This window comes from Aptenodytes forsteri, unplaced genomic scaffold (genome assembly GCF_000699145.1).
Source record: "Aptenodytes forsteri isolate BGI_AS27 unplaced genomic scaffold, ASM69914v1 Scaffold273, whole genome shotgun sequence".
Lineage (NCBI taxonomy): Eukaryota > Metazoa > Chordata > Aves > Sphenisciformes > Spheniscidae > Aptenodytes > Aptenodytes forsteri.
This window is the reverse complement of record NW_008795041.1, coordinates 1,801,005-1,824,071: the sequence shown is the minus strand read 5'-3', so window position 1 is coordinate 1,824,071 and position 23,067 is coordinate 1,801,005. Positions and strand designations below refer to the sequence as shown.

At 38.0% G+C, this 23,067-nt stretch overlaps 1 protein-coding gene across 1 annotated transcript in view; it reads right to left on the bottom strand.

The window, feature by feature from the left end:
• The window catches only part of CDKL5 (cyclin dependent kinase like 5), an 87,063-nt gene that overhangs the window by 19,934 nt on the left and 44,062 nt on the right, over nt 1–23,067 (bottom strand). Inside the window, exons 7-11 of the mRNA XM_009276885.1 lie at nt 18,600–18,690; nt 13,709–13,898; nt 9,280–9,360; nt 5,123–5,283; nt 1,829–2,786 (exon numbers count right to left, since the gene is read on the bottom strand). Of these exons, the coding sequence (XP_009275160.1) occupies nt 1,829–2,786; nt 5,123–5,283; nt 9,280–9,360; nt 13,709–13,898; nt 18,600–18,690 (1,481 nt within the window). The remainder of the gene's footprint in view (nt 1–1,828; nt 2,787–5,122; nt 5,284–9,279; nt 9,361–13,708; nt 13,899–18,599; nt 18,691–23,067) is intronic.

The window sequence follows — 23,067 nt, the reverse complement described above, 5'->3', positions numbered from 1 at the left end:
ACAGCTTTGTGAATCCCCAGACTTGCCATCCATTTCAGAAAAGTATTTTTCCTTTCAGACTTCTGATGGTTGAAATACAGATTTAAAAGCATTAATTGAAGGCTTAAGTTTAAAAACACTGACCATAAGAGATAAAGGCAAGTTCTTTACAAATGATTAGGCATTCCAAAGTAAACCAAAATGAACAAATCCATAAGCATTAAGATACACATCAATTTTTCTAATTAAAATAAAAATTTGTCAACCAATTGAAAAAAGACAAAGAATGATCTATTAAAAACAATCTGCCTCTACATAATATGAAATAAAATTAAAATTACTTAAAAATAATATCTGCTACATATTGCAGAAAAAGATCCTAATGCTCTGAAGAATACAAGACAGCATGAGCTTTTATTATCAAAACCTCAAACGTTGGTATTATTGCCCTTCTACAGTAACATCCTGAAGAATAAGTAACGTTTAACTTGACTGAAATGAGAGAGAGAGAGAGAGAGAAATGACTACACAAAGGAAAAACAACACTTGGTTTTGAAATGGAGCTGCTGTAATCCCTTCTAAGTAGCTTTCTTTTTTTTTTAAATTACATTGTATTTCTCCTATTTTGATGAGATCTTTTCTCATGTGTGAATACACATAATCCTGAATGGAGGAGATGTGGTAAGTACAAAAAAACGTATTATGCCTTTTTTTCCCTACTGGACTGAAGAGGCAACCACTACCTGAACTTTTTTATGGTACTTGTAGACCACTATCAACTCAGCTACAGGTATTTCTTACATAACCTAAGTAGGAAGAGTTTTTTAGTCTCTCACAGTAAAGCATAATTTTTAGACCTTATATAACATTTGTAGCTCTTTGACTTCCTTCAATTTGCCAACAAATCTGAACTAGATGTTCTCTCCTTAGAAGTCACTTTATCACAGATGTACATATAGAGAAACAAACACTCATTTTTGTACTTCTCTCTGCACCATTTTGCTCCAGTTTGGATCAATGGTATAGCAATTTAAAGATTTGGGGTCAAATGCAGTCATCTTTACACATCTGACATGTAAAACATCAGATAATTCAGAAGTGTTGTGTAAGGAATGTAAATCAAGACAAGAACTAGCCCTTCCTCTACTCATTAAATAAGGCTCACAGTAAAACACAACAAGGTATCTAGTGACAGTAATCAGAAGTCCATTTACCAGTGGCTTCTCCAACATAAAATCTCTAGACTACCCCAGTTATTTATTATACTAATCAAGATAAATACTGCAAGTTTTGATATTCCTCTAGTAAATTATGGCATTTCAGCAATAATGTCCTGCTATAAGCGAGTAAAAAGCTCGCTTCAAAAATCAACATTAGCATTCGCAACAGAAAGACATACAAGAAAAGCTAAATAAAAACACAAATGAGAAGGTTAATTAAGCAAAACAGTATGATAAAAATTACGTCAGACAATGTAACCAAAGACCAGGAACTACTAATGAAGTTTTAACTTCAGAGACAAATTTTTCTGTTCTCGCATTTCAGTACTTTAAGAGAACGGTAATCATAGTCCATTTTTAAAAATTATCTTTCAAATAGCCTCTCATTTTGCACTTGAAATATTTAGCCCTTCTGAAAAAAACCCCAACATCCCTTGCCTTACAACAAGACAAATAAATAAATAATTACGCAAACAAACAGAAGAGAGAAAGCAGGACACTGTCCCCACATGAAATAGAGGAAGGTAAGCCTTCTATATTAGGCAGTATTTTGAACTAACCCTATTAGTATCTTCCGTACAGTCTTCTCGTGACGAGCCAACAGATCTTGTGAGTGACTTATGCTGCACCTGTGGAGATAACAGTTGCAGGCTGTTTGCTCTGGCTGCCATCCCTTGCCCTATGCTTAAGCCACCCTCTGAGCCCTTTGACCTCACTCTGTCCCGGCTCACATACATAGAGTGTCTATGAGGGCGCTGCTGTGAAGAAAAAGGACTGGTATAACCTAGACCATAGGAAAAAGATTCATGTGGAGCAGATAGAGAGTGGGAATGGCTTCCATCCATGTGATCTGGCAGTTTTAACTCCTCCATTGTTTTGGAGTGTCTTGTTGATGGTCTTCGGGTATCCAGGGTACCCTCGCTGCGGTTATTCCTCCCGGACGGACTGAGCAAAGTTCTGCTATCACTGTGTCGGGGGGCAGTTGGACTGGTAGGAGAGTTCAAGTCCATACAGCTGGATGGAAAATACCTACTGCTGTTTGGTTCTGCAGCTTGGGCCCTGGCCTCAGAAAGGTTGCCCACGGATTTCGAGTCTGTCAGAACCCCATGGCTCTTTGACTTTGTCCGATACGAAGGACTCTTAGAAGACTGTGGGATAGTATCAATATAGCTGTGGCGACTGTGCTTATCGCCAGGTTGCAGCGTCCCAGTTTTGCTCTGAGAAGTTTCCATAAATGAGTGCCGGTTCTGCTGAGATCTGGTGTTAGACTTCAGGTACTTTGTGCCTGGACCATCAGAACTTTTTGGGTCCACATTAAAATCAAATTCTGTTTTTGCCTTTGTTTCCTTTGGGCTGAGAAGATGTGGCATGTTATTATTGGCTAGATCCTTGTTGCCAGATCCAGGTGTGTTGCTTGATTTTTTTGTATGCATTGGACTATGTGCAGCTCCAGGAAGGTTTCCATTTAAAAAGCTTTCATTTGCTGGAAGACCCTCTTCTCTTGGCCCGCCAACCCCTAGTGTCTGTATATCCTTGCTGTTTGATCTGTGGTGTGACTGCAAAGCAGAACTTTTGCTGGCTTGATTTCTACATTAAAATGCATAAAGAAGCATTAATATACCAGATTACATATTCACATATTAATAACTTCAACAAAAGTACACTCATTTTAGAAGGGAGTTGCCATTTAAAAACACAAAATTTAACTGCAGTAGGATCAAATACTGCCAACTAGGCATCAGAAGCTCCACCAAAATAACAGATTTGCAAGTGTTAGTACATTGTTGTTTCTTTCTGGCTATACTGTGATGGACATACTCAGCTTTGGTTAATGGATTTTGCTGACAAAAAAAATGAAGATATAAAATCCAATCATAGAAATTCCAACATGTATTTACACATTTATGCATGTGTGAGAGTAATACATGTGCACATCAATAATGTAAGCACTACATTACGAAAATTAGCTGTATATCCATTGGAAAAAATCTTAAATACACCTGGCATATCAAAGTGAAGGTAGAACAATAAAGTATGTCAGCACTGCCAAAAAACCCCGATACAATCAATGCTCCAGGCCATCTAATGGATGTCTGATTTGGAGAGGGAGGGGAGGGGGAAAAGAAGATATTGTGCTGGTAAAGACATGCAGGTGGAGCGAGCCTGAGCTCAGTGCAGCAGAACAAGCCCTGTAACACCAAACCCACAACCAGGTCTACCACAGGAACCCCAACTTTTGTGGAACTCGGCACTATCCCAGTTCTGGCACACTAACTCATCCCCAAAGCTGCACCCGAAATGCTCTGCAACCAGACTGACTTGGTGCAGAGCTACTTGGTGATGTTCTTAACCTCTACTCTACTTTCCAGCTCTCCTGGTTTTGGGATTACAGGACTGAGATATGAGTTGGTTCTGCAAACACTCAGCCTGAATTTATTTGAGCAGGATTTATTATCTCAGGTTTTCTGGCATAAAACCAGTTCTGCTTCTGGACTTACAGTGGCATTGCAAACTAGCCATGACTGAGCAGTGCTGCAGCTATGCTTGTTAGCCTTGATGGATCTAGGCTGGCTATGAACAGTTAACTTACTTCTGTATCAAATCTATGATAATGTAACTCAGATATATTACTAAGGGTTAAAGTGAGAGTTCACTGTACAGATGAGTTTGTACCTTTGTTGATCTTGTTGATAATTACAACTGGATAATGTTAGCCATTTTTATACTTATGATTTTTGTATTACCTACTTTCAGTGATCTAATTATGTACTCTATTACAGTTTCTAGAAATTTAGCAATTTTAATGCCAGTTTAAAATATTTTTTAGTTAAAAGGAAGCCTTTTTTTTTTAAACTTAGAGATATAAGGAACCTAGCAATTTTAAATCAAGCAGTTAGGCAAGCCTTTGTATTAGACAAGAAGTTTCCAATGGATCAAGGTTTTCCTTTCTGATGCCACATCTCTAATAGTAAAACTTCTATCTTAAATATCCCTAAGGGCAGCTAAAACTTTTTGGTGTCTATCTCTGAAAAAGTTTAGATTGTAAATGTCATCATCCCTAATCTTAAAATGAGGAATAATTTTTTGAATCTCACAGGAAGAGCTGAAGAAAAACATGGCTAGGATTAAAAGCCACTATCATTCTGCATACTTCAGAGGGCGACCTTTAGGAAAGCTTTTGTCAGAGGACTACCACAAGGCTTTTTGTACTGAAGTATTTTATCCACCAGTAAACCTGGTTTGTTGATGTATTAAAATCAAGTGGCTTTTCTCAAGCTATGTGGGTCCGACAAGGGAGTCACTGAGCAAATACACCCTGCTTTAAGTTCAAGTAGACTAGACTTGATTCATAACTGCAACTGCAGACAAAATTCTGTTCATCCCCAATTTGGAGCATGACCAATGCACATAATTTTCAGGACATTTAACTGCTAAAAATCTGTGTGAATTTTAAACTTTCAAATATCAAAACCTTGGACAGATTTGCACATGTACAGTTAATGGTAGCATTCCAAAAAAAGAGCATTCCTTTGGAATCTCAGGCATCCTCCAAGCCACAAAATTCCTACTGTTGTTCAAGAAAAAGGCTAACATTTTTTTTAAGACGGGTAAGCCAACTTATTCTTCCTTTGTCATATGCAGAAGTGGCTTGAACATAGTCTTTGTTTTTTTTTTTCAAGAAGCATTCAGCCTAATGCAGAAAGTTAGTAAAAATTTCAGCTTAAATAGCCATAATACAGTAAAACTGTGTCTACTTCCTTTAGTCAGTGAGGCAACATGGAACAGTACATATGTCTCAACGTGCCTAAACTGTCAAACGACTACTTTTCTTTTCTTGTAGATGATGTTGTATGTAAGCATGATAGCAACTCACTCCTTGGCAGAGCAAATGTCAGTGATGATGGTGACATGCCTACGTTTACCTGTTAGATAATGTGTTGCTGTCTACGTGGTACGGTTTTCTCTTAGCTGACCGTGAAGGTGAACTTCCACAGCGATCCAAGAGTCTTTGGGTTTGAAACGAAGGATGGTTCAAACATTGTTCTGTCAAATATCTGTCTGCTGGATCTAACTTCAGTAAGTTCTTTAGAAAACAAATCCCAAAGTTTAAATGTTAGTATCTGTATTTGCATCAGCAAAAAATATAACAAAATAAATATTATTGTATATTCTAAATATATGTATATTTTAAAAATATACACATATAAGAGTTCTGTTTTTTACTTCTAGGGTTCAAACCCACCCATATTTTTAAAGAATCATCTAAACTGTTTACAATGTGCTCAGAATAACATTTGCCTTATAATTCTGTTAGATCTGCTGTGATTCTAAACAAAGACACTTTCTGACATGTAGAAAATATTTAATCACAAAATTGAAGGTTGGGTAGGTTGGGGATTTTGATAAGTTTGAAAGGTTTCTTGCAGGAACAGGGCAATACAAAACTTATCTTGGAATATTTGAACGTGCACGACTCAACAAGGATAAAAGTTTGAATGGCTATTAGGTAAAAAGAATAGCTATTTTTTTAAGGGTTATATAGGTTGAATAGAGAACAACTCTGTGTATATATGCATGTGTATACACACACAAAATGCGTATCTGTATATGCATTAACATAGTATTCAGCCACTTGACCACAAACTGGTTTTCCCTTCACAGGATCCCTGCACTTCAAAATGGAAAATGCTCAGGAAACAAAGCAAGTGGCAAACTACATTCCTGTGTAGTTTGGTCATACAATATGCAGTATCTTCCCTTCTCAAGTGACAAACTGTACTGAATGATTAACTTTCTTTCCCCCTTTTTTCTGGTGCTCATCACTACAGTGGCTCAAATGGCCCAAACAAACATGAGAAGGCCACACATGATTTCCACATTCCTCCTCAGAAGAGAGGATGTTCAGAGGCTTCCCTCAAGTGCCTGTACACTAACTTGCAGAGCCTGGACCACAAGCAAGGAGAACTGAAAGTCCATAGGGAATCACAAGGCTGTGAACCTGTCTGGAATCACAGAGAAGTAGCGGGACAGGGCTCATGGCTGAGGCATGGTCACTGATGGGTACAGCTGGCTTCAGAAGGAAGGGGGTGGGGAGGGAGAAGAGTGGCACTCCATATAATTGAGTTCCTGGATGGTATCAAATGCCAGCATGAAACAGAAGGTATATCCATTGATAGTCTCTGGGTCAGGATTAGAAGGAAAGCAACATTTGTGATGTTATGGTGGGGGTTTGCTACCAGCTATGCATTGAAGAGCACGAAGAAGATGAAGAGGACAACTCTCCACAACAACAAGCAGAAGTCTCCTGATCACAGGTCCTCATCCTCATGGCAGACTTCAACTATCCAGACATCCAGCCTGTGTAGATGATCCAGGAGATTTCTAGACTATGTTGGTGGCAATTTCCTAGTGCAGCTGCTGGAGAGGCAAATCAGCCAAGGGTAGGACTTCACACTATCTGCTGCTCACCAGCAGTAAAGTACTGTTGACAAATCCGATCAGAGAAGACAGTCTGAGCTGTAGCGACCATGAGACGATAACAGTTAGGATTCAAAGGAAGGGTGGGAAGATAAGCATCAGAGATAGGACCCAGGACTTCAGGAGAGCAAGCTTCAGCTTCTATAGGGAATTACTGGGCAGAATGTCCTGAAAAACTGCCATCAGAGGAAAGGTGTCCAGGTGAGCCACTTGATTTTTAAAGAAAATTTCTTGAGAGTTCAGGAACAAAGCATTTTATTGTATGGAAGACCACGAAGTTTTGCATAAGGTGAGGTTGGCTAAACAGAGAGTTTCTTAATGAACAAAAATGCAAAACGGGAGTGTATGAGAACTAGAGTCAAGGACAGGATACAAAGGAGGACTATAAAAGCACTGCGTTAGCACAAAGGATAGGCCACTTCAGAAGGCCAAAGTCCAGCTGAAGCTAAGGCAAGTGAAGAACATCAAGGGTAAAAAGAAGGGGTTCTACAAGTATTCTATTAGTAAACGGAAGTTCAGAGAAAATGCATGTCTGCTGCTGAATGGGGGAAGACAACTGAATGACACGTGATATTACAAAACCTGAAATTCTCAATGTCTTTTTTGCCCAAGTCATCACATGCAAAACCAGCTCCCAACTCCCAAATGCATGCTTGCAAAACAGCATGATTTGTGAAGGAGAGGGGAGGAGAGGAGCAACAAAGCAATGGGGCCAAACGGATGCCTCTTCATTAATCTAGTCCAGAAATGCTCTCTAAATAGAGATGTATGAAGAACTCATTACTTTACATTACAACTGACATAAGTTGAAGTGTGGGTTATTCAGTAATGTAGTAATCAGACCTGAGGTCCCTGAGAATGCAGATAATGAGGAACACACCAAGCGTGGACATGTGCCAGACTGTCCAGCGTCTGAAGAAGAGACAGGCATACAGCAAAGTATGTGTAGCATTTGTAGCATGCAACTTAACCACAAGTCTCTTCTGTTCTCTTCTTGTAGTCTTTTGCTCATTTTTAAACAATGTTCCAACTCCTGAATTAAGTAATGTAGGTCAAACACAAAATATCCCCTCTACAGAATCCCTGACCTTTCTCACCTTGTAGGGAGAAATATGGACAGAAAAGTTGAAAAGAATTATTCGAAGTGGAATGGAATTATTTGGAAACCTGTGTTTCCCTAAAATTCAAGTGCTTCATTTCACAACTTTGCTAACTTTGAAATCACACCAAAAGAACCCAAAAGACATTGAGATATAACATAAAAATTAGGATAAAATTAAAATAAACCCCACCCCAGCACATGTAACAATGGTCTGAAGAATAATCTTGAAATTGCTGTTCTGCAATATATGCTACTACAGCTTGAGCTACAGCTAACTATGATGCCAGAAAAAAGTTTCTGTGAATTAGAATATACAGGAGAAAGTATGATACCAAAACCAAGCAATTATATGCATTTTGCAGACTCCATGAAACCAAGATAAAAGCTATGCTGACTCTCTTCATAAGGCAGGGAGGTTAAATGAAGGTGATTTGAACCAGTTGTGTTAAAGAGTAGAGCAAATTTGGTGGATTTCTGCTGGCTACATCAATACTGCTAACAGTAAACACCCAAGTATACCCCAAAGCAGACAGCCTCTGATTTCCAAGACAACTGGCACAGATGGGCTTGGGACCACACAATTCATTTAGAGTTGATTAGCCATATCCATGCTTCCTATTTTATTTGTCCTAGATCGCCTTTAATTCTTAGGTGGTACCCCTGTGATTCTAAACCTAATTTTTGACACTACGACTTTTTTTTTTCAGCTTACTGTGGATGAAATAATGGAAGGCTTGTACTGCAGCTTACCAGGGTGATGTTTTTATAGTACAGTAATAAGGACAACAGTATGTGTTGCATACCCAGGAATATGGTACAAATGCATAGCACAATGCTTTACAGTGTTTGGCCATTTTGAGGGGAGCCAGGTTCTCCTGATCCCCTGTAAGAAACTTATCTCAGGACCATATCCTAGTTTGGCCATGAGTAACTAGCTGACTTGTTCCAAAACAGGACTGAAGAGTAACTTGACATACACGCTGTGTAGAGGTGAGTGATAGCAAGCAGATTAAATGCTCAGGTCAAAAAAAAAAAAAAATTTTACCGTGTGCCAACTTTGTCTTTGACAACTGTCCACATCCTCATGCTTATCCAACAACAAATGAACACCAACTCAGGTTAGCCTAATACTCTGTGGATTTATCTAAATTTATTACGGGTTGAGAGCTCATACTCCAGTATTACTAAGGTAACTTGTGCATCTGAATGTATGTCAGTGTGAATGCAATATTGCTGCAAATAATGGTGATTCTTTTGTCTGGACTATTCATTGTTTATCAAATCAGTCAAATTTGAACAGACTCTCCTGGCATTTGCAAAGGGTATTTTCCTGATTCCTAGGAAATATCAAGCCTTGCTACAAACAATGGTGATATCAAAATATCTCAAAAGGAAGTTCACAAGTACTTCTAAGATGTATTACATTAGGAGACAAAGATAAAAAGTCACTTACATCTTCCCCTACGTATTACAGACAGAAAATAAAATACAGTTTCCTACCTTCATAAGATCAAGCAATACACCACTTAAAATTCCCAAGTATCTTCTCTCCAAAGACTGCGGATGATTGACTGCTGGAAACTGTAAAAATAATACAGCATAAATATACTGAGAATGTAAACAAGGTATACATGAATACAATGTTTCAAAAAATAGAAACTACACAGTGAATAAAGGCATGTAATTAATGGCAATCATATGCACTGAAAAAGTTAGTGGTTTATGAAACATTACAAAACATTATAATGAAACAAATAACTGTTGATGTATGATATGCATCTAGTCAACCAAAGAAAGTATTCTTGATTAGTAGGGCAGTCAAGGAACCTCTCTCAAATGAGAAATAATCAACTTAGATTTATAAATGTGTGTGTGGCATTATGATTGCCAAGAGGTGGGAGGTTTAAAATAGATTCAGAAATAAGTAATACATATTTTAAAAAAGGATTAAAAATAGCTTTGAGAGAATTTGAGAGTGCAAATACGGTACTAATTAAATACCAAAGATTAACAGACAATTCCAAAATATTTTTAGTGAAAAACATCAAAACCCCAAAGGTTTAAGGTTCAGGATTGCTCCTGTGGTCATGGTGCAGTAACAACTGGCAACACCATGAGAAGTAGTGCACATTGCTGGAGGGCATCTTTTGTCAACTAGAGTCTGGACAAAACCTGATGAAGGCAGTCTTTGAAACTAGCCCTGTCTGAAAAGAAGAACAGGACAGACGGGGATGATTTGAAGAAAGAAAAAATAAAGCACAGAATTGGGGTTTTTTTGCTTGCTTTGTAACAAGGCAAGAGTCAAATAAAATGAAGACAGAATCCTTTCTTTTTATCAAATGAAAGAAAAGTTGCTCAATATTTCATTGCTATAACGTAACATCAAGTATAATGAGTTGAAAAGAAACAGACAACAGAGATCCATTTCCAGACCGTGGCACACGTTGAACTGACAGCAAACAAATAGATAAACTGATTTCAGTGAGGTAAATTCAAATTTTGGAACTAAAAGCATATGCCAGTGTTTTCAGAATTAGAAATTAAGGCTGCATTTCCAACAGAGGCATAAAAAAGCCTCATGGATCCAACTTATGCTGATTTTAGAGAAAATTAGGTGAATACCAGAGAAGCCTCTGGGAAAAAAAACAAACCAAACCAAAACAACAATCAGCCAGCCTATTGGCATTAACCAGTTTATCCAAAACTATGCAACTGAGATCTAGACACTTTGTTAGCAGTTCCCAGAGTTGTGGAATTTGCCTAATACTATGCAAGTGTTTCAGCTGCAGCGTGGCTTGATCCCATCCACATCCTATGTATTTTCTAAAAAGTCTCTTAAGCTAACACATCAAAGCAAGAATACTGACAATAGGAAGCATGCAGTGTTCTCATCTACTGGTACATAAAAGCCATCACTATATGTCCAAATGGGCTCAAGTCATAGATAAAATATACCCACGTACTGAGTTATAGTTAAAAATCACTGCAAATACAAGAAAACAACAAAATTCAAGTCAGTGAGTAAGACAGACAACAGCAACAAAAAAAATCAACAAACATGAAGATAAATGAACATTTTATGTGGAAGTTTGCTACAGTATAAAAACATATGAGAACTATATGTTTGGTCTAAAATGTCAGTGAGCAGGAAGATTTTTATTCCTTTACTTTCACTTGTGCATTTTTCAGCTCTCACTTACATCTAGGGATTGTTACAGTTAGGTGAACATATTTACAAGTTCACCTTCCTCAGATTAAATACTAGCTTCGAACCTATGCTTTAAAGAGCAACCCAGTATAAACACCCATTTCCAAAAATGCATTTTATTTGGGAGCAAAATGCATTGCATGTGCACAGTATGTGTGTAAGTGTTAGACCACTATGAATTGCTGCCCATCGTTTGTACTGGCATTACTTTTCATAAATTACATTATGTCAGCTTTGAAGGAAAATGAAAGAACATTTGTTTCAATGTGTCTACTCCTAAATAGTGTCTGCATTTTTCTTTTTACTTTGCTTTCTTTCGAAGTGGTTTACTAATGATTGAGTATTTTTTTAAGTCCAAGTCTGCTACGTTCATCTTAGATAGTAACTTAGGTGAACCAAGGCTTCCATGCTTCCTCCACTTTTAAAATGAACCAAATGGCAAAATGTTCTTGTCTTCATATAGAATGACCATCATAAAGAAGATTTTACATCTGGAATGATCAGGGAAACATGAAAATGTGCTGAAGTCATGCAAAGCAGTAATACAAGATGGCTGCTCACTGTCATTGTTATGTTATTTAAAACTTATTTGTAGAACAATATTTATAGCCCTGGATTACCACTCACATTTTCCATAAAGGCATGAGCCTATTGGTACTTTCTGATTCCATATTATTTTATTTCCTTGGGCCTTCAACATACCATGGATGTTTTCTTCCTCAAAAGGACTAAAAAGAGATCACTAAATACTCCCTAAACCTCAGGAGTGAGGAAAACTCTGTGTGTGTGTGTGAGCAGGAAGAAAAGACAGAAAGTTTGCAAATTTTTAAAATCCTGTGCTACAATATGGTAGTACTCACAGTTATGGTAATGTAGAAATTCACAAAGCCTAAACATATGGATAAACAATTCCACACCATGGCCTAGTTTGTCTTGTGAACACCCAGCACCAGATCCAGCTTGTAAATAATAATTTGCATGATCACAGCATACCTTCTATCCACTATGCAACAGAAAATCATCTGCTATTAAGCACTGTGCTACAGAAAAATGTACTTTTAAGGTTGTCTTATAGCATGGAGTAAATTTTTCCCACAAAATAACTCATATCACATCACATTCCAAACCAACATTTTTTGTACTATTTTTTATTTTTAAGCCATTATGCAGACTTTACTTCAGTATTCAAAAACTACTATCTATTAGAAGGCACATGTCACTGTCATCATCATTAGTATCCTGTCTTTACAGATGGGGCTAAGAAGGCAGCAATGTCTGAGGCCAAGTAATAAACCATTGATCCAGGATGAGCACAGAGACTCGTAACTCTCAACCCTGTGCTAATCACAGTCTAAGATGTCTTCTTGAATTACTGTATTTTAAAGCTACATAATAAAGATACTTCATTTTCATCCTAAGACACTACAAAGCATTTATCCAAATAAGGTTACACTGCACAACTAGAACTGCTGTAAAATAATGTTGAAGAGGCAGTAATTTATTTTGCTTACAACTTTTAAAGTATTGCTTTCCTAATAAGGGGTATAATTTTTTTTTAATAGAAAATCTCCTCAAGCCCACTGATCTAAACGGGATCAAATACACACAGGACCTTGCAAAAAATGCTTGTCTAATCTTTTTTTAAACCCTCCACTGATGGAGGGTCTACAAACTTCAACAAAAACTCTTAGGAATTGGCTATCCTTGTAGCTAAAATAATTATCCTAACACCTTAAGCCAACTATTTCTTTTCTTATCACCACCAGCTAAACCCAATTTATGGCAAACTTTAACATGTTTTAAGACAACTAGGTCCCCCCTCTTTCCCCTTCTCATTCTCTACGTTTTCTCTTTTACAGAGTAAAACTCAAATCTTGAGTTTTAGCACAGATCAGGTCTCCTAAAGCGTTGGTATGTCTCTTTATAGGATTTTACACTAACAATTTCAGACCATTTTATCAAGATCATAAATTCACCTTTCTAAGCAACATTCATTAATAAAAAATGACAACCAAAACTGAATTACAAGAAAACATGAGTACAATCACTGACCAGGTATTGCTTAAGATAACAGAGCTACTACTTATACATTGCTTCTGGGATTTTGCCATATTGCGCATCCCAACTTGAGCAGCTTCTCCACAGTACTGAGTCTCTGTCATTACATGGTATTGGCAAACCCCCGAAAGGGGAACAATGCTGTCAGGAGGAAGAGCTTTTTCACGTGGCTTACATCAACTCCCCAGGAATATAAGTCAAAAGGCAAAAAGCTCTTCTGCCATAATAGCGGCATCTATGGCCCAGATTTTTCCAACATAGTAGCCTGAAGACAGCAGGCATGAATTTTCCACACCCCGAACTGACAGAGCTATGCCACTAAACTTCACAGTGCAAACCTGGCAGGGTAATGCTAAGCTGGGTTATAAATGCTAACTTGTATGCCAAAAAAAGTCAAAGAAATTAAAGAAAATTTTTAATCAACTTTTAACAGTAAAACGAACATATTTATACAACTCAGTACTGGTGTAATCAGAATTTTACTTTGAATTATGAATGCCTTATAATCTAAGTATCCTATACTTACACAGAAACACATGCAATAGATAACATACAATGTAAATGAAAAGAACCTTCACAGCAACAATGACAATAGTGTAAATACTGTGTGAGTAAATTTAAAAAAAAAAAAAAAAAAAGAAAAACAACAAAGCCTTCTCTTACCCGCAAGCCATGGAAGCGTGGGTTGCTGTAGAAGAGCTTCATCTGCTCAGCTGGCAGTGGGCCTAGCACCTTCTGAATGGTAAAGAGCTGGTCAATCTCACTCTCGCCAGGAAACAAGGGCTGCCCATCACTCAGCTCTCCCAGGATACAGCCTACAGACCACATATCCACAGCCTTTCCATAAGGGGCTCTGTAAAGTGAACATACAATGTTTTTCACCCACTGACACTGTCTTCTTACTGAGCTGTTTCAATTTATTGGCCATGTTTCCCATGGCCCGATTCCTTACAACACAGAAAAAATAAACTTTGATATTAAAGAAACTACCTCAAATACGAAGCCCTCTGTTTCTGCCCTGGTTTGCTTGATGTATCGCTGCTTGAAAAGGCAGGAGCGGAATTCTCAAGTACCCCCAGGGAGCTGGCTACCTTTGTGAAAAAGCTTACATACAAGAATAATCTTTTTGACTGCGAAGCAGTTACCATTCCAAGTTAAACTAGAACTAACTTCCCTTCTCTCCAGGGATTAATGACTGTGCTCTATTTTAGCATTACATTTCTTTTTCCATTGTGCTTAATAGGTGGATAGGCATACTGGGTCTGGCCACTGGGAGAACAGAAATTATAAGAAATCTTTGTTTCAGCATTCATGCAGAGGAATTTTAATTAGAGAGAAAACAGAATGCCCCTGAAAACTATTCCTTAAAAAACACAGGTGAGGAAACAATGAACGCATCATAAAATAAGCAATTCCTGTTTTGGAGCAAAGCCACAGGTGGGGTTTTGGGGAGAAATTCTGATGGGTGGCCTCTGTGCATGCAGGCGATGTTGTGTGGTTGGGAGGATGGCACCTGGTATTTTAAACTGCTAATGACAAAAGAAGCTAGGTCAGCAATGAAGAGGTGGAGGAAATTCATCAGAAACAAAACTAAATGGGGTGAGTGTTACACTGGCAAGGGCTATACTAGCTTTTCTTGAGACTACATACAAGGGTATCCAGTAGAAAAACAGGCAATGTGGGTGCTCTAGTCAGGAGAGACTACGGGCTTGAGGATGGTTTGTAAGACATGTAGGGCAGAAAATCAGAATACAGAGAATGGAAGTTTGTATGAAGAGGAGAGAGTGGTAGACTACTGCAACATTCAATCTAAAGGCACGAACGCTGAAGAAACACAGAATCTTTTTGGACAGCTTCTGATTTTCACTCTAAGGTTCTGTTCCTCAGCAAGCTTGTTTAGCCCCCTACCTCAATTGTGCAACAGCTAATGCATTACATAGTTTTGGCTTTTCATTGTTCCTACTATAGACTGAAGCAACTCGTTCTGTACGCCTGAGTTCTTGCTTGTTGAATTTGTAAAAAGTTTTTGTAGACATCCAACTTATTCCAATAATCTCTTTTGGATGTTTAGGTTTTGAGCAGAACGACCAGAGAATTCTTCTCATGTCAAAGAAAAAGCATATAAAAAGAATAAAGACCGGAACAAAGACTGAACTGAAGATGTATTTCACTGAGTCTCTTCTTTTTGCAACTTGTAATCCAACAACTCAACCTCTGTTTCAAGAGATTTTTAAGTTACAGCTGGCTTGCCTATTTCTGGAATAAGACAGCACCAGGAGTTGCAGGTGACAAATCCTATCCTAAATCTGTTCCCTTTGCTCCTTCCTTATGCTGATGATTAAAGACGTTTAGAGAGAAAACAGTCTCAGACTAAAGAAAAAAAAAATCTATTTCCCCATTGATTACTCATTATTAGGTACTTCACTTTATGGGGAGGGCACTTGACCAGAGGACTCTGTAACCCTTGTGATGATTTAGTTAGGTGAAGGTGAGAAAGCGTTTCTAGCTGGACAATAGTCTGAGTGAAACTACAGGCCCACTGAGATGCCTAGTGCTGGAGTCTACGGTAGCTAGGAAAGCTGAAGTAGGATACCAAAATTTCAAGAACCGCTTGCCTTTCAGAATCTGCCATGAGACACTGCAGTCCTTTCAAACAATCGTCACAAAATCAAAGTTTGCCCCATTGGAATAGACTGCTGACAAGGAACCGCCAGCGGCAAGGCAGAGCATGCCAAAACTCTGAAGTACTACTACTACAATGGCTCTGTGGGTTCATAATTCCCTTACTAATCTTGCATAGTGACTACTTGTGGATGTGCTGAGAAACTCAATGTTTGTTCTTCCTGTGATGCTGCTAGTCCAACCCACCCATTAAATCAGGTCTGAGTGCCAAGGAAGGACTAGTTTTTCTCCATGCTGCAAAAGGCAACACAGACGAGAACAGACTCCAGAGCCAAAGATCTGCTCTTAAGATATTTTGTGCTTGTACTGGAAAACTGAGGCTCTGTAAGCAAAACAGTTTGTGAGAGTGCAACTAAAAAAACCTACCTTTTTATTATGACAGAAAAACAAGCACATCTTTATTTGCAACCCCTTTAATCGGCAGGTTTCTCCACTGAAATGTGAAATGGGGGAAAGGTTTGCTGTAGGCTGGGGCCTTGGAGAACAAGCTAGGGTTACAACTGAGGAATGGGCTAAAACTCCTTTGAGGCAGGGACCATTACCTTACCTTGCTCACAAGAATAAAGAAAGCTGAATCACAGTTTAAGAAGTTTCCACTATTTACTCTGTAGTCAAACAGAAACAAATCAGAAAATGCCCATATCTTAAGGCAGTGGCAGAGTAAACTGCAACTTTTTTGTTTGAAAAGGCATGCTCAAGACTCCTGTTCTGCTGACCGTCAGGATCAGTCTTGTCAGATCGTAACAGGCAAACAACAAGTGTGATCAGAGTAAACTGCAACTTTTTTGTTTGAAAAGGCATGCTCAAGACTCCTGTTCTGCTGACCGTCAGGATCAGTCTTGTCAGATCGTAACAGGCAAACAATGCAAGTGTGATGTGGCTGGATAAATGAAATAACTCCTATAGGACAGAAAGACCACAAATCAGAAGTACTGTAGTCTATTCCTGCACAAATTAGATTCTCCAAAACATGTTTTCATCTAGTAATTTGCTGTGCCTTAAAATCTACTAGCTTTTAGCAATATTTTGTCATCAAAGGGTACAGAGTACTCCACTAACAGTTACCTGAGGCTCTCCATAGTGAGTAGATTTTGGATGTTCTGTGAATAATTAGGCAGCGATTTCTTTCCTCTTCTGAAATGTAAGTCTTGAACTTTATTGCAAAACAGAAACCTCTCTGGGACACATTTTAAAAATTGAAAAAGTAAAACTGTATTTGGTAAAATGTATATATTTAATAATCCTGGGAAGACTTTTGAATATTAGATGTTTATAAAGATTTGATAAATACAGGGGAAGGGGGAATGGGTAAGATGAGTGTCTGGGAAATAGAACACGATTGCCAAGAAACAGGCATCACTTTGTGCCAGAAAAACTTGGCATTAAAAATATACACCAGCAAAGTTGAGGTCATATGCATTAAATACACATACCCCCTCCTTTCTCTACAAGCTAATCAAACAAATTTTATCAATTACAAACAGATGTGATTCCTGCTAAATTTCCTTTGGTAACGGAACAGTTTTGAAAACTGCAGGTCAGATTAATACTACGTCTGTCAAGCTTTTCATTTTTCCTCCTAAATCCTCATTACTACCATAGACAAAGAGTAAAACTGATGCTTTCTTTCCAAGTCTTTTTTTATACTTACATATACACATACACACACGCACTTTGCTGGAAGCTTAATAATACCTGTTTTCTCCAAAATATGAAAAAACAAGCTTTGAGGTTTTTAATGGCAACTTTAACATACTATTCTACATATAACAACGCAACTGCCTACCAATTTTATTAAGGTTAGCACAGCTCTGGGAATACTGGGATGACTTTGACAGAACAATTATTACCTAATGCTTTATCTATTGAAGAAATGTCTAGTTCAGTGTTAATCAAAGCTTCCAACAAAGACTTATTTCTCAGCAGCATGAAACATTTTGCTTAAAGAATCTTAGGAGTGACCAATACTTTTTTGGTTCATCCTGTGGCTAATAATTCCTTATTTCTAGAATATGTATATATAAGTACATATATGCTATACATACAGAAATGGTATTTTATGAGAGTGATCACGTAAGTTTAGAATAATGCACTGTTAAACTTGATAGTAATGGGAAGATCACATATAGTAGATCTCCAGTTATTTTTGTCTCTTCCTTTGCCCTTTTGTCCTATAAATTTGTTTGTATAGTATCTGAAAATCTGTTTAACCTTGTGAGGTAGTAAAACACTCATTTTACAGATTAATAAAAGAGTAAAACTAAATTGTCCGGCTGAGGCTACTCATATAACTATTGCTTTCACAGGCAATGCAAAACTAACTTCTCAGTGCTTTATTAAAATGCTTCATCTAGCCTCCTTCAATAAATTCTTCCTGACTAGTAAAAAGCTAGCACCATCCTTCTCAGCCACTTCAGCAGTGCTGGTAAAGGGTAACTGGGAATGAAAACCAAGTCATAGTTTTGACCCAAAGGATGAAGAGAACTAGGAGTGTAGCATGGTGAAAGCTGCACTGCCATTGCTATCTGATGTCCACCACAAGGCTGATGGAACACGTCAGGTTACAGGACTACCATGGAAACCTCTTCTAAAGGGAATGGGGTGGGGGCAGGAATCTGAAGTACATCTGTTATAATTCAGCTTCATATTTTAATCAGTTAAACACCGCCCTGCTCAAGACAGGTCAACATGTCAATGATCCATGCCGACTCTACTGGAAATGAAGAAAAATTAATGAAAGTCTGGAAGCCTCTTGAAATCTTCCCTTTAAATCAACCACAGCTCTCCATGGGTAAATCTTATAAAAGGTGCTTGAAAAAAATGTAAAGAATCAGTCAAGATTTATCATGGCAGTTCTACAAACTGTACTTACCCAAGCAAGAGTTCAGGTGAGCGGTACCATCTGGTAGCCACATATTCTGTATAGTTAGCATTGCTTCCTTCAGAGAGATTACGAGCAAAGCCTGTCAAAGAAACAGCGTGAAAGATTATATCCTATTTTAAATACAATATGCATATCACCACTGATTTTGACAGTAAGAGGTCACTCCTATTTATATAGAAGCAAATTGTTTACAACCCCTAGTGCAGAATGATGTCTTCAACAATTGCTTGTCTACTGAAATGCAAGCTTTTATTGCTACGACAGTGAAAGCATGTCTGCTTTAATGACTACTTTACTCGTGTACTCTCCTCAGAAGCCTATGGGGTTTTGCTATGACTTTTGGTGCCTTGCCATAATCAAAACAGATTGATAAAAGTTACCTGTCAGTATGCCATGCAAGCTATTGAACTGTTGCCACTAAATTTCACTGAGATGCTATTTGCAGAAGACTCATAACATTAGAAACGTAACATATGCATGGGGAGTAGACTCTTCCAGTCATTGATCTTAACTACTACAGTCTCATTGCATTCAATTTTTTAAACTGATCAAGAAACTATGTATTATTCTCATCTAAGGACACTCCCTCCCTGACCTGGCAAGGAACAGGGTCATCTCCCCAAAACTACAAAACGCAGGAGTCTACCAAAGATCAGCAAAACTGCTTTATATCTGCATTTAGCTCACTCCACATGTGTCATCTTTCCACCTGCTTTAGCATCACATTCATAACAAGGGTCTTAGTGAATTAGGATCAGAAATCAAGTCCAAATTAACTTCCTCCTCCACATCATTTTATTAAGAATAATTAAAAAAAAAGTTTACTTATTTGCAATTGTACCAAAACTTAACTTCTGTCCTAAGCCATAACAATTAAGACCACCGACCGTGAGAAGAGTGCATATACTGGAAAACTCAGATGTGTGAATGATTTATATTTTTGTTTTCATTCTCCTCCGTTTATAAAACATCAGCCAAGCACCACAGTAGTGATGTTACTGGATTCTTCATGTAGAAGTACTCTAGGGCAGATGCTGGCATTGTTTTCAGAAAAGTATCAAGCATCTTACTGTTTTCAAACAAATGATTAATAGTAAGGTGAGACAGCACAGACAGATCTCAGCAGCAAGACTCCAGATGTGTAAGCTCCTTACTAAAGCTCAAACTGAGACAAATTTTTGGGACTGAAATGCAGAAACAACATTTTCAAAATGCTTTCTTACTGGCATGTGACATTAAAACTTGGTCCAAAATTCACTTCAGTGAAATGACTGTAAGTCTTTCCATTATTGCACGAATGATGAAGAAAGAATAAAAATTCCAAAGCGTTACAGAGGTGTAGAGGCATAATTTCATTTTCAGAATCAATAAGTGCTACTCAAATTCAACAGTCGTCATTCTTTATCTCTGAGTTCTTACGCAGAAGCTGCCAAAACTGCTTTTCCCACACGACTATGCTTGTAAGGTTGTAATTTTTAAAATTTTTTTTTTTGTTAGTATTCTGAAAGTGTATATAATTTGGCAGCTTAGTGTGGAACCCAGCCCCGCTCACCCTTGTGGAATGCTAATTTAGTCCAAGTTGAAGTAAAGGTTTGGATGCAGATTATTATTATTATTAGACTAGTGATTTGAGAAAACAATGATAAATTTTTTACTGACAGAGGTTACAGCTGTTACTTTTTGCAAGATACCTCTACCTTCAAGAGTTAGTAAACTAAAAGGCATGTATGATGAGGAACAGATATTTCAAACTTGTCCCAAAATAATAACAATTCTGATCTGTTCCCGTAAAGTCTAATGAACGTTTCTGATGCTGCTGGAGAAAAGCTGGAAAGGAATTTTTTTATTACATGTAACATTGGGTTTGGGTAAATTTCTAAACATTTCTATATTTAGAACTGCTTAGGCAGCCCTGTTTCTGTTTCAAATTACATGACCCATCTGATTAATCTTGTCAGTGAAAAAAATCATTCATGTGTTTAAAGAAGAGAGGAAAGATAACCAGGAGCTACACTGAAGAAATGGGACAGCCAAAACGAACAGTGGGAAGTTCCAAACTGAATTGGGGCAGGGGGGAGGTGTCACATGATACGAATAAACACATGTGCTAACGTAACGTACAAGGCTGGCAGCCCACCAGCCCATGTGTACCAGAAGAATCAACAAGTCAAGGATGCATCCTCCTCCCTCCAGGCCAGTCTATTGGAACTTGGTCTCAGCCACTACTATGTCCAGAGATCAGCAGCAGCTAACATGGTCTGAAAAAAGGATCAGCTCCCAACTTTACAGACTAGGTGCAGCACAGACTTGATGTGGCAAGACAGAAAGGAAAATTATCATCATGGGCTTCAGTGTCATCTATACATTGTTGGGTGATGTAAGAAACCATTTTATGGATTCACTACTGCTCTGACTCTATGACACCATGCTGAAAGATGATGAACAGAATGATTCAAGAAAGCATAATACCTTCCTAAGTGCATGATCACTTTTTTTTTTGTCATGGTGGAGTTAGCTTATTGTTCCTTCCTCCAAATTGTGCTGAGGTATTGGGAAGAATTTTTTGATATAAAAACATGAGAAGGTAACTAGGGAGAAGATTAGACCAAAGTCTAAACAGTGAGAACGAATAGATCAGAACATGAAGACAGAAGGCGATTTGAGTGAGAGCAACTATGAAAGCAATAGTTTGCAAATGCATCATGATGCAAGGAGGGAGAACAAGCTAAATAAGATATTTCAAGAAAGGGCTTTAAACAACTCAGAACAGGGTAGGAGAGATGTCAAGGAAAAAGGTGTGAGGAAAAAAGGAGAAGATTGTCAGTTTCTTATAGAGAAATAAGGCAAATTTAAGTTAGACGTAAACTAAAGCATTCTAACATTAATAGTTTGCAAATGCATCATGATGCAAGGAGGGAGAACAAGCTAAATAAGATATTTCAAGAAAGGGCTTTAAACAACTCAGAACAGGGTAGGAGAGATGTCAAGGAAAAAGGTGTGAGGAAAAAAGGAGAAGATTGTCAGTTTCTTATAGAGAAATAAGGCAAATTTAAGTTAGACGTAAACTAAAGCATTCTAACATTAATGACTTGTAAGTACTTAAATAGGTGCCTAGGAATACTAGGGAACCTCCATTACTGAGAATTTTAAGAATAAGCTAAGCAAACACCTGTCAAGAATGACACAGACATGCTTAATCCTTCCTTTGAGTAGGTGGAAGAGCTAGAGAATTTCTTGAGGTCTTTTCCAGTCCTGTGTTTCATGATTTCCATGCTTACGCATCATACAGAGTTTAAGAGATTGCTAAAACAAGTAATTTTGAAGCCGTGGTGTTGAAACAGCACACACACTTGTCAGAAAGCCTAACTATTTCCAACAGTCAGATGCATCTGCTGTAATTGGCATTTTGTACTGTTCTCTTTTTTCCACTTCTATTGGCAGAAATGACACCCACACAACATGTGTCCAGGCAAGCACCACATTCAATCTCATTTTTATCTAGCACGATATGTACAGAACACGTGGCACCGGGATTATGAAGAACTATCTTGTTAATAATTTATGAACTTTTCTATTCAAACTGTTTTGTCCACTGGGCTATTCGGAAACACCCAGTTACTTCAATATATGCATTGGGATGGATGCACAGACTTTTTCTTGGTATTTGTTATCACATGAGGAATGTGGTACTGCATGTGACAAGTACCTGTGTTCCAAAACATGATTTAAGTTAGGTAGGCAGACAGCATACGTTAAATCATGTTAAAATGCAAATTTTTATATCCTAATCTGTACACGTTCAGGAAATGCTTTTGGCTAATACTGTTCTGACAGACATTTTACAGTAACAGCTTAAGCTACTAGCAATAATGTCAATTAGCAATAAGGCTAAAAAATTAAAATTGATCCCAAATTATAAGAGTTGCTTGGAATTTTAAATTCAGCTAAATCTGAAACACTGATCAAAATTCAAACTAATCCACATGAACAGCAAGAACAACAGAAATTCCCGTAACTTAGTTTGCCTTCCTTGAGGTTGTGCCGAGCACTGTGAGTACACTGTGATTGCATGTCTTTTCCAACAGCAGAGGAGTACGTGGCTGGAGTGTACAGCGTGAGCAAGCCAACAGAGCAGAACATCACTGCTGACAGAATTCACGTCATCTATACCTAGTGAGAAAACTGTCGTCCAGAACACGATCGTACCATTTGTTTGCCTTTTATTTTCCTGTAATACTGCTGCACAAAGGACATTGACATGAGTTCACATGCACAAAGATTTGTTAGCTGATTGGCATATAGAATCATAGAATAGTTTGGGTTGGAAGGAACCTCTAAAGGTCATCTAGTCCAACCCCCCTGCAACGAGCAGGGACATCTTCAACTAGATCAGGTTGCTCAGAGCCCAGTCCAACCTGACCTTGAATGTTTCCAGGGATGGGGCATCCACCACCTC